Below are 13,288 nucleotides of genomic sequence, written 5' to 3' on the forward strand. Positions count from 1 at the left end.
CCCCGCACTCGGACTCCCGTACCCATTATCCAAGCGGTTCCACTTTCCCGAAATAGGATGGAGGCGTGACAATAAGATCGCTGATTGGCTGGCTGGCTGGCTGGCTGGCTCAATCCTCCCTGGCATCGAGACCGAACGCTACAATATTGTACTTTGGCCATGCAAGTACTGTACTCGTTTTCCCAAGGACTGGACGTTTTTCAGATTTGATCATGCGCAGAAGCAAATTTTGCACATGGCACGCTCAACTACTGACTGTGTCGTGCTTGCGAAAACCCACTACTACCTCTGCAACAGAAGAAGGTTGTATTTCCATAGCCGTTGGTTTGTTAGTTTAATTGTTTGTTTGTCTGCGTGCAAAATAACTCAATAAGTTGTGAACGAATTTAAATGAAACTTGTAGGAAAAGTTGATAATGACACAAGGAGCAGATGACAAAATTTTGGTACTGATCCTGGAATTTTTTAATGATTTTTTTGAAGGACTTATTATATTTTGGCAGATAAGGTCAATGAACTTGGGAGTTCACGCTGCGCGTATTTGAGGTTTGCATACGCGCACTGAAGTGCATACTCTGCTCGGGCGAGGCGCCGCGCAGCTGGAAGCTGATTACGTAAACAAAAAGCTTCTATATTGGGCGATTCTCAGCATGCGTGCATCGGTGTAAATGAGCTGCTTGGCAGAGGTATGCACTCTCTTTCCAGTTTTTCCATGGCTTTACCTTTATCTCCAGTCTCAATGTCTCAATGTGTACAAATGTATGTTGTCTCTCTCCCATTTCATCTCTCACAGTCACAATAGTATGCTGTCTCTCTAAAACTTTTCTGTTTTGTTTTGTCTTGTCTGTCTCTCTGTCCACCTGTGTTTCTCCTTCTCACAACTCTTCGTCTTTTTTGTCTTCCCGTTTGAGGGATATATGTGGGACAACAGGACTCCTGGGGAGAGGGAGGCAAGCCGTAAACCTGGGGGACTGAGAGGCTTATTGGCTGCACACATCCATAAGAGGGTGCGTGGAGGCGACAGATCAATGACATTTGACGGTACCATCCGGCAAATGTCAACCATCGGAGCATCAACCCTGCTTCTTACCAAAACAAGCTTTTTTTTTTTTCTAAAAATAATGAAAGAAACATTTCTGACTCGGGCATGCTTTTGAAGACATGACCAATCCAAGCAAGATGCATACGTGTACATTTGTAAATATCTAAATTGTATGCATAATATCTCATAAAAACAATTAAAACTAGGCTGAGGCCTGTACTTTAATATTCCAAGATGATGCTGCATCTTCAGTTGAGACCATCATGGTAGTGAGTTTATTGTGCTCTTCTCTCCTAAAATGTACTTTTGCAAAACCTACTATCTTTTTGATCTGCCCTGCTTTTACTCAGCATAAATGCACGCTGTACGTCATCCCAGGCTGCCAAAAAGCTTTATTCTTACTGCTCACCTACGCTTCTTTCTGTCTCATTCAACTTGTCGATTTTCTCAGGTCATATCTGATGCATTGTATCTTATCTCAGTTTCCTTGTCATATTTAATGCTCTGTCCATTCTAGTCTCTCATACCAGTTCCCATCCCCACCCCTCTCTCTCATATATACTGAAGAAATACTGTCTCTCTTTTTTTGGTCCCATTTTCAACATTATGGCACCTCCCCTTTGGACAGTCTTTATATGGAATGACCTGGAGTCCATTACATGTATGTTCCCTAGCTTGTAGGCCTAAAGCTTCTTCGCAATAATCTTAGTCTATCATCTTGCCAAATATTCCCTCCTTGGCCTTGACGTACACTCCATCCAGGTATCGATGACCGCCTCGTATAGGTCTGAACTCCGAGGGGGTAGAAACTCGGCATTGGGTGTAATGGATTTTGTTACTCCTACGCGGGAGTTCCCACTGCTCTGCATGCCCGAAGCACCAGGCGGGTAACCGTATCAGCAGCAGGGAACGAAGGAATAATGCAGGAAATCATTTTTTTGTGTGAAAAAAGTTATCCAGGCTGTAATTCAAGCACCTAGAGTACAATCAGCGGATGGACAGTGAATGTGAGCTTAACATTCACAAAACCAAATCTCTTGGGTTTCTTTTTGCTCATCCTGTTTGTGTTCGTTTGTTGTCTGTCATCGTATATTATCTTCCTTTCTTTCCTTGTGGTCAACGCTTGATTTCTAGCAAGGAATTCTCTGAGTTTGTGGCTTGCAGGATCTGGGGGAAATCTGATCGAGCCTGAATATTTCCCACAAGCAGATGTGTTTAGGATAATATCCACTACTAAAATCTCCATCTATAGATAATGTATGACGAAAGTCAATGTAATCACCAAGTGTTTGTTCAAAGAGCTTGTGCTCGAAAAGACAACTGCTTGTCCTTGTCGGGTGGTTAGGTGCTTGTCGCATGACTGCCTTTTAAAAAGATATTCTAATGGAGCAAACAAACTAAGGAATAAAATCTGATGAATAACATTCCATTTTGAGGCACATTTCTTAATAGTTGTTTGCTTTATGGTAATTAACATAACTATAAAAACTGTGTAGCCTGTTGTAATTTTCAGCATGCTAAGGTGAAATATCAACAGACATACCCGAGTGTCAGCTTTCATAGTGTTAACTGAAAGGTTAATCTTCCTGGGGAAAAAAAATATAGATTCCTTGATCACTTGGCAAAGCTGGCGTGCCGTCCTGTTGAAGAAATGGGACAAGCTCTATGATCAGATTTCAGTAGAGAAGTAGTATGTCTATTAAAGTGAAAAGCCAGAATTCAGCAGTTGGCACTGATGGTAAACTCTCTTCAAGATTTAACTTGAGGGTAACCTGAAAACCAATATTTTTGTAACTACCTGTCACATATGAGCTATATATGTTGTACTTCTTATTGATTAACCATCTAGTATGTACTTTGGTGATATTGAATACTCAATTCACAGAGCCTACCTTGAACTTCACTTTTGTGTTTTTCATGAGAAACAAAACTTGCACTGTAAATCAACATAATCATCATCTTCTTCTTTGTACAAGGCATGCTTAGAGAACCTCAACAAGGAATTCTGATTTCTTCAAAGGGTCCAACCAGCCAAGGAATTGTTTTGACTAATACTACCCTTAACATAAGTCAGTAACAATGTGGGGGAATGTGTACTTTTCATTAAAAGAAAACTTAAAAAATTACATCTTGTGGAATTCTCTTTATATTTTCTATAGACTGTTTTCCAAAAGTGATGACACAAACTGTGGTAGACTTTTCATCAAGCGATGGCTGCACCAAAACTTTAAAAATTCATAACTGTACAACGGATAGTCTTATTTTCCTCAAACTTTACTGAATGTGTTCAACTGATTTTGCTGCATCCACTCAATCTAAGTATATGTGGGTTTCATTCACCTTTAAATGTTTATTGTGACAAACTTAATATAATGCAGATGTAACATATATTGAAAAATGGCAGAGGTGCTAATACCAGTATCTAAAATGTCCTGAAAAGACAACAATTTTATTGTTGAAGCGTTACAAAATGAATTCTGCCTTGTACATTATAAGTAATATGCCATGAGAACTAGCTTATCCCTTTCATCTAAGACCTTTTGTAAAAGGCCAAGATCCCATTTACATCTTAATCAAGGAACAAGTTTGAATTTAACATTTACAATCTACAAGTAACTGTAATACATTAAAGATGAAAAAAAGAACAGCAAAACAACCTGAATGGAAATTGGTGGCTGAAATTAACAGAAGATTGCAAGATTGCCTATCACCGACCCCCACCCCCCCCCCCCCCCCCCCCCACAAAGTTGACTTAGTACACAGTACGAATGTAATAGGATGTTCAAAGGGAGCTTTGAGCATTTTACTGTGGTACAATGTAAGAAGGCAGATCTTCCAGTATTGGAATGAAAAACCAACCTTTTATTATCATCATCACTATCACTACACTCTTCTTCCATGAAAGCAATTGCCAAAGAAAGGAAAAAAAAAAGGTTGGGGGAAAGGGCATGGATTATGATGCCCTTTTGAGCCTAATGGCAAAGTTACAAAATAATTAGGAAATGCAGAGATGTTTTATATAGCAAGCAGCAAATGGGTACTATAATAACTTATTTTTCTTTTATTCATGTACCAGTCTACCCAAAATCTATAGTACTTAAAAAAAGAGACCAAGATCGAGAGACAGCAAATCAGGCTGATACCAATTGCCCATGAGCTCACTGAGAAATGGCTTATGCAAACACTTACACAAGAGCTGCTGTAATCCCATGATGCACGCTGTCATCTTGTATATCCCACAAAATGGAGGAATAAGTATTCATAGCATGATGAAGGGCAAGGATGTTAAGTGTCATGACTACCCTATAATGAGAAAGGTCTTGTCTCATTCCTAGAAACTCCTCAAGGACCTTCCATAATTGTGGAGAAAAAAAAAAAGAAACAAAAAATGACTATGTACACTTTGACATCTGGGCCCCATTTCATAAAAGATGTTAGGATAACAACTTTTGCTGGAATGTCAACTTCCAATAGCAACAGCCAATCAGGAAGCTGGATTCTTGTCGTTACCATGACAATCGCCACTCTAGCAAGAGTTGCTATCATATCAACTTTTTATGAAATGGGGGATTGGACTCTGTGACAGAAGAAAGCATCCCTGTGTATTCTTGCCATACAAGGATGACCTACGAATGGGAGTCGACCAACATGACGTGTGTACAAGAGAGCGATACGCAGACATACTTCAATAGATGAAAAATACAAAGCTCCATCATTGCATGGGAGACACAGGGTGGAGTGGTTCAAAGCGTCAAGATGCCATATCATTTGCACAAACAACAAAAGCAGCACACGGAACGTTGCCAGATCTCACAAACGATTTGAACACCGAAATAGAAAGCAACAATCCAAAAAGTGGCAGTACAGATCATCACATTTTTAAATGAGACAGTTATACCCCAACTTCTTTCCCAATCAAAATCAACCCATCCAGGATGAGCTAATTTTGCTACAACATGTTTCACACAGAAACCTGCATACAGTATACTCAAGACTTATCTTTAAATAGGTTGATTGCTCGTTCTACAAGTCTAACTACTGAAACAATGTAGCCAGTAGTGTTTTTTTAATCCACAAAATCACTGAAAACACTTCAAGGAAATCAGCAACTGTGGTTTGTGTGTCGTACTTGACTGAAGTTTCAATTACTGAACTCTAATTACGTCATAATTGAAGTGCAGTTCTCTATATATACTTTTGATGAGCTCAATGAAACCAAACTTTATTAAGCATATTTTGTATATATATGGAAATCATACCAAAACTGGGTCCCATTAGGAGTGGAAAGTTATGCTCTTTTAAAATAAAGATCAAACTGCCTTTTCCCATAGAGGAGACTAGATTAAGTTGTCAATCTGATTGTTGCTGTAATGAACAAATGTTTGATTTGATTACTTCCCCAGTTGCCACGTACGGGTACGTGCCGTACGCAGTACACGACCAGAATAAATTTATGTCAAAGCTCCAATCCACTCACCTCAGATATATGGACATGGACAAATTTGAAACATATCTATGATATATACCTTTGAAAATAACCTAGGCAGAACTCATACACTATCATGTTCCAGGTTCACCCATATGCCCTATGTGACAAATGTGACTGTGCACCTCAAAACGAACATAAAGTCGCACACACTGATTTTGCGTGAGGACTGAAAATAAGTGAAATGGATCAACCTAGCCGAACTTGACTTTTTCATATTTTCTGAAAGAGCGGGTCTTCTTTTACATTATGCTAGAATTTGGTATCATAAAACGGGCAGGAAAGTGTGTTTTTTTAGCAGTTTATCTCGAACATTTTTGGTAGAATAGTGTGATTAGGTGTGTCTTTAGAATCCCTTTTTCATTTCTAAAAAACCTTGTCCACACTCTTCATTTTCAACTCTAATAACTTTTGAAAGGATGATGCTACTGCTTTGAAAGTTGAGTTTAATTATGGACAGAATGTGTTAATGAGGAATGCTTAATTTCAGTTTAATCTGATAATCCCTTCATTGTTGTTACTCTGGTGGCTTACTTCCTGATTTTTGTCTCATTCATCGCACAGCCAACACGGTTTGGTCAAGATTAAGCGCTTGAATAGACACTGTACTTCAGAGCCTCTTTTCTCAGTTCACACTTTTCCTGAGTTTGTGTTTTCTTTCCAATATTTAGATAGGTTAGAAGAGTCCATTTGATTTGAGTTATACATCATTTTAAAGCTTAAAGTCTGCTCTTTAAGAATATGGTCTTAACTAAATATTCATGTCTGGCGACTTTTTGTTTGTTTTGAGGTGCAGGGTCACAAATGATCTAACATCCCCCCCCCCCCCATTAGCCCTTAAAGAATTCAGAATGCACATGACATCTGCAAGACACATAATTCATGTATTCACGTAATGTACACATGTTCATTCCCTCTCCCACAGATTCACACGCAGCAAAGCAGTAATAGGGCGGTATATGATATGACTTGATTAATATTGTAAACCAGTACCAGGCTATGTACTTCGGTCCTCTAAAGTGAAAACGTGATAGCGCCAGAATGATAACGAAATAATGTATGGTACTCTCATTGATGTCAGCATTTTATCACAGAAGCTACTGTAGATGACTTTAGGGCGACTACTTGATACATTCTAAATGTAGCAGGTGATTTGATCTTCACGAACGAAGCTGTGGCCATACATATCAATTCTGGAAGCAAGCGAGTGTGTATCATGAAAAGGAAATTAGGTTCGACTCGTTTGCGTCTCAACGGAATTTTGAAGAACTTCGGTGTCGCTTTACCACAGCTTCGGCCCTGAAATGTCTGAGATCTTCCTTCAGCGCCCTGGCTGAATCCTGCCGAAAAGGAATACATATTCACTGACACATAACACAGGCAGCGGGTTAAAGATTGCAGTTACAGGAACCCAAGTGAATGCCATGCGCCATCACGCCTCTTTGATACCCGTTTAAAATAAAGGCATCTTGCCAATACAGGTGGCAGTCACCTTCAAGATTTTAAACGTTCGACCACAGGGGAAAAAAAAAATCCCAAGTTATGACACCATGCTATATTGAGTTTAAAAAAATATTATAAAAGATAAAAATCTTGTAAACTACCACAAAAACTTTGTAGTTGGTAGCAGCCACAACTCAATTTAACATTTCACTTTCTGCTCAGTCATCTTTATTCCTCATTTGGGGTGAGTAAAATCACCAGCAATGTTGGAAATCTTGGTTTCTTTCTATATTTAAAGGGTGTACATGTATACAGTTCTGGTTGAGGTGAGGGTTTAGCTTTTAACGTTTTGCGAGATGTTCAGAAACCACTATGAGATGTCAAAGAGCATGCAATTCTAAGGGGTATCAAAAATTTATTTGATGAAAATCGGTTTTGAAATGGCCGAGATGTAAAAAAACAAGGTGAAACAAAGAGATCCTAATAAAAGGCGTAGCCTGTCGCCTTTTATTATTTTCACTTTTTTGGATATCTCAGCCATTTGAAAACCAATTTTCGTCAAATAAACGTTGAATTCTTTTTAAAATTACATGCTCTTTCATATTACATTTAGAGGTTTCTCATTATATCTCACTTAGGAATATTCAAAACATGAATCCCCACCTCAACCAGTACTGTAGAGTCCCTTTAAATTGAGTACACCACCATTATCTGCTGTTGGCACAACCATAATAGAGTGTACAAGTTCATTTTCTCAAACACAATACATGTCAAGTGTTTTATCTTAGTTTTTTTTTTTTTTTTTTTTTTTTGGGGGGGGGGGGAGGAGGGATGGTTAGTGTCAAATATCAAAAAAATTGATAAAACTAAGCACATCTATTGCAACTTACAGGCAATTGTAGTAACCACTGCTGAAGCTGGGCGATGACTATTCAACTGCAAACATTTCCCAGCCATTCCTATGGTCACTGAAACTACATTGAAAGTTGCAGTGATAACAGTTCCCTTTTACACAATACAATCTTGTGACATGCATGCAGTTCCCTAAAACTCCAATTATTGTTGACTTATTCATCTACCCAACAACGATTGCTCTCAGGTGTCTTTGAAAGACAATATTACAAGGTACTAACATGACATATACGTAAATGAGTTTGTAACTATGTTGAAATTCTTTAAAGATAGAGAAAATATCAAGCAGTGACAATGCACATGCAGACTAGGGTATGCTTCCCCAAAACACCAACACAGTTTTTGCATAGGAATAAATGGCAACCAGGCATGTACGTTCACTCTCAACAACAGAGGGTAAAAGGTTACTTAAAGTCATCATAAAATGGCTTGCACGCTTTAATACGCGCCTACAGCATTCATTTCTCATACACAAACATATGAAATACATACATGTGTATATCAATATATATATACATATACGACATACATATACAGGGTGTAAATACACATATACCAGTATGTAAAGGTATGTCCATGTACCATAATACCCATTTTACGTGCAATCACCAAAGGCAATATTAATTTGATAGGGTGGGACTAGCTCACAGACGCAGATCTTACCTTTCTCTTGGAGGATTTGTCTCTCTTTTTGTCATTTTTGTCCAGATGACTCCCGCTCTTCACGCTTCCTGGCCTGTCCTTGGACTCAGCTCTCCTGGATGGGGGCGGCTGCAAAGTTTGGTGAACAGAGAGAGACACCTTTACACATAAGTTGATTATCGGACTATTTGCCGAGTGTTTTTCATGGTAAGAGGGCTCAAGATCTTGTGATTTGGGTTTCAGTGTTATTCAAGATTCCCTCAGGGATTACTGTTTAACCCTGAAAAACACTGCATGTTTATTCCAGAAAGAATCTGGGACGACTCAGGTAGACTTCAAATCAACTGTGGCCCACGCTCAATTGGCAGTGACCGAGATCCCTTTCTTTTCAAATGTCACAAGTTTGACAAAACGATGACAATAATAGTGACCACGTCAATGTGTAGGTTTGGTCACTGAGAATAATAACGTGTTTATGGTGATCATCACCAATTTCCATACATCACAAACTTAAATTTGACTGTGATCATGTTTTACTGTGCCTGTGTGTTTGATTTGCCTGTGTGATCATTTGTGTGTATTTGCAGACATCTCTAATTTATGAATTATGAAACACAAAAGATAGTACCGTACAAAATCTGTCATAATTCAAAGTTCATTAATTGACATAATATGTAAATGATAACTTATTATGAAAAAAAAAATCCTTTTTGATTCTGATAAACCAAGCATGCGCTATAATTTGGAATTGTCTAAAGCTAACGTGCTGTCACTGTTTTAATATAATTTTTCCTTGTTTTCACAACTTCACAATATTCATTACAGTAAATAGAAACTGGCTGCATGGCTATCATATCAGAACTCAAACAGTGTAACGGTATTCACCTAAAACAAAGAATATTCTTTACAACCACAAGTACTTGGAATGTCGTAAAAGAAAGATCAATATACAGAGCCAAATGAAATGAAGAAACAGATCATTCTGTGATCCTGAGTAAGACACATAACATCTGAATAGGTTTTATACAAATTTCTGTGAAATCATAAAGACAGAAATATTGCCTATATTTGGGGGGGGGGGGGGTTGGTACATTGTTGTGAATGTGTGTGGTTTTTTTTTTTTTTTTTTTTTTTTGCTTTTTGTCTGTTTGTTTTTTTTAATTGAGACACGATGACAACTCACAGATTTGCCACTGCCCCGCTCCGGTGACCCCTTGTCGCTGAGAACCTTGCGCCTCTCGACAACCTCGGCGTGGGTGAGGGGAAAGCGCGAGAGCACCTCCCCGATGTAGGTGGCTGCCTTGTCGGTCAGCTCGTTACAAGCCAGGGAAAGGGACAGGACCACTCGATTCATTCTGAGACCCTGTCCAGAGGGGTATGGGGAGGTGAAAGAAGAAGAAGAAGACAATGAAGGTGACAAGACTGACAAACAACACAGAAAGGAAATGATCAATGAACAATGGAGAAAGCAATAAATAAACAGTAGAAAGTAAATGAATAAATAAATAAATGAACATAGAAAGTACCTAAATACATAAGTATGAATAAATGAATACAACATAGATAAATAAATGAATGAATGAATGAAGAAATGACAAAATTAATGAATAGATCAATGAATATTAAAACAAATTCACTATGCATATGAACAAATATAAAAAAGACTACAATGCAGACTGAACCTTATAATCATTGAAGCTGATACACTATGTATACCCAATCCTTCTCTGCGTTTGTTTGGATAAATACACATGCATCATGTCTTTATCAAAAGGCCCGATCACACTGCCCAAAAGTCGCGTAAACGCATGAATCACGTAAGAAATTCGAGCCTTACGTGATACATGCGCAATTTGCGCATTTTCATAAGTTTGTCTGATGTGGAACCAAGTTCGTAGTTGTCCGCCGATGTGCGCCGGATCTGCGCTTTACGCGATTTCAGGTATTGAGCAGCTCAAAACTCGGCTTCGCGTAAAAGTTTACGCAGTATTGCGATGTTTTACGTAATTTTTGCGTAGTTTGTGTAGTTCTTACGCGAACAACGCGCAAAATATCCATGGAATATCAGTGATCGTTCGCGAAAACGTTGCCGCTATCGCGTTCATGCGCGAATCATGCGCGATTCATAATCAGTTCATTAGTGATAATGCGCAGATTATGTGTGGTTTTCCGTGGACCTCAGTTGTTGCACACAACCACGTATTCGCCCTGTTTGGGGCCTTTGCGTGCCTATGCGCTGAAAGTGCGTGGTTTGTAAGTGATATTTGCCTGATCATTTCATAGTTCTTCCGCAATTCATCAGTGATTTTCATCGCGTAAATCAGCGAAAATTCTTGACGGACAAGCACGCACGACCAAATTTCTTGCGTGATTCATGCGTTTATGTGTCTTTTGGGCAGTGTGACCGGGCCTTAATATAGCAAAGAAAGAGAGATAAATGATTTTCAGCTGCTGTTATGCAACCCTTAAAACTTGTGTGCCGAAGTTTAACTCATTGAGGACGAGTCCCGAGTATACTCGGGCAGGGGTCTATGGGAAATGCGTATTGTAGCAAAATTAGCCTGTCCTCAAAGGGGCTAATACTGGAGATGGCAAAACCATCAGTTTCATTGACAACAGAATGAACTGCTTTTTGAGAGCTATTTCTTTGGATATACTGTTTGTACCATATCATGCAATTCTATAATGAGTTAACTCACTACAATGTCCTACTGCTACATCATGATTGTGCTTCAATAAAGAAAGTTGTTCGGTTTTGTCTTGTTTTTCATATGAATATTTGTTTTGGTCAGTTTCGTATAATTTCAGACCTCCATAATGCTATCAAGAACTCATATTTCCTTGAAAACCTGCAATTTCTACAAGCTAATAGCTTTTCATACTATAGGTTTCCGTCATGTTTCTTTCTCAACTCTTTTGCATCTGCAATATTGTTTTTACTGTATATTTTATGAGATGTGTTTTGTGCATGATATGTATTTTGTGTTACCACACAGTATTGTTTATGTTATGAGAAATATGAAAATAAACTAAACTGAAAACTGAACGGGTTGCTAGGCTGCTTGCACCGGCATCATGTCCATTTGAGAATCTGCCCCATTTGATCTATGGAAGCAAATGCTCCTCTTATCAACTCTCGCTGAAGAGCCAAATTCTAAAAAGTTTTTGCCTCAGGCCATTCTTCTTTGTGGAATTACAGAGTTGAAATACGATATATCTTCTTACAAGATTTTTTTTTCTTTTTTAATCAAAAGAAGGCCCCTCTGTTCATGAGCTGATAGCATGCTAATCATCGTTTCGAAAAGGTCATCTGACGAGAAATGAGAAATCAATCATTACATCACAAGATTCTATTGGTGCATATATGTACTTCTTACGGCAAGATCAGACTAACAAATCCCCGTACCAAAGACACTAACATACTCCTTTTATTGACCCCATGCCATTTCATGGTGATGAGAAAACAACTTTAATGGAAACTTATCCTCAAAATATCCAGGATGTCATTCCCTCCCCAGCCAAAAGGTTCTTATTCAAAGCCCCTGCATGCACACAAAAAAATAATAATAATGATAAGTAAAAAGATAAGAAATAATAAACTATAAAAAAATGGATGGAGGAGGAAATTGACACTTGTTGACTTAATCTCCTGTGTTTTTGTGGTTAGGATTTATGTCAAAGAACTTGCATAAAATCAATGAGTTTCAATGCTACTAGGCCACTGCCTTGGCTGTGATGGATGTGTGCCAAAAGTAGCATCACAGACGTGAAAAAAAGAGAAAACACAGGTAGAGTCTGGATCAAGAAAATCTCTGCCATTTGTCACTGTTAAAATTCCCATCACAGTGCTGACTGATCGATGAAAATTTGGTATATACTGTAGGTACAAAATTTGTTTTGGGGCATGCTATGATGATCATAGACCAGTAATTTTAATTATCAAAAGAAAAAAAATGCAACTACTTTCCTGCATATCAATTGCGTGACAACCACCTTACTACGGGCACAAAATTTCTGACTAGAGTTAACTTGCTCGATTATTTAGAAGTGGAAAAAACAAACAAAAACAAAACAAACATACATACAAAAACAAAAACACCCCTGAAACAAAAATCCCTAAGCCCTAAATACATAAAACTGGTATGTATATATACCTGAGATAGCAATATCTTGAATAGATACACAGTTTCAGTCTACAGGTTGTAAATCAAGTGGAATGACTCTCTCTTCCAAATACCTGGTAATGTATTTACATGTATGTTTCATTGCATAGTGTGTTTATAAGGCAGAGTAGTCCATGCCATACTGTACTTTGTCTATCAAAGTGACATTTTCTATCAATTTGAGCCCAATCCTTCCAGGAACCAGGTATGCCCGGTTCCCAAAATGTACACAAGTGTGTCTCGATTTGTGGCCAAAAGTCATGCTTACAGTGTATACAAATGTATTATTCTGATGTCAGAAAAAGAACTTTTAGAAAAAAAAAGTTTCTGCTATCAATTCATGTAGCTATTCAGTTCTTTTTCTGTCTCAGAATGGCAAATTTTGTGTGATTTAAACTTTTCAACGTAGTAGCATGTTTGTTTCGCTGCAAAATTTGTATGAAGACGTACATGTACATGTAGGTAGCATTCGAGGCTGAGCTCATGAGATTTTGACTTTCACTGACCTTGTTTGGGGCCTTACAGTATATAACAAAAGAATTTGCCACTCCAGTGCACGCTCTGTTTGCATCTCACGTCCGATTGATACAGTGTGTACATG

General features: G+C 38.3%; 1 protein-coding gene across 1 annotated transcript in view; it reads right to left on the bottom strand.

The window, feature by feature from the left end:
• Positions 1-13,288, bottom strand: part of LOC139734872 (leucine-rich repeat-containing protein 71-like) — a 121,540-nt gene that overhangs the window by 34,486 nt on the left and 73,766 nt on the right. Inside the window, exons 9-12 of the mRNA XM_071645653.1 lie at positions 9,708-9,887; positions 8,546-8,653; positions 1,444-1,487; positions 1,245-1,248 (exon numbers count right to left, since the gene is read on the bottom strand). Of these exons, the coding sequence (XP_071501754.1) occupies positions 1,245-1,248; positions 1,444-1,487; positions 8,546-8,653; positions 9,708-9,887 (336 nt within the window). The remainder of the gene's footprint in view (positions 1-1,244; positions 1,249-1,443; positions 1,488-8,545; positions 8,654-9,707; positions 9,888-13,288) is intronic.

This window comes from Diadema antillarum, unplaced genomic scaffold, assembly GCF_040938485.1.
Source record: "Diadema antillarum isolate AM-2024a unplaced genomic scaffold, OU_Dant_1.0 seq00000550_RagTag, whole genome shotgun sequence".
In the NCBI taxonomy this organism is placed as follows: domain Eukaryota; kingdom Metazoa; phylum Echinodermata; class Echinoidea; order Diadematoida; family Diadematidae; genus Diadema; species Diadema antillarum.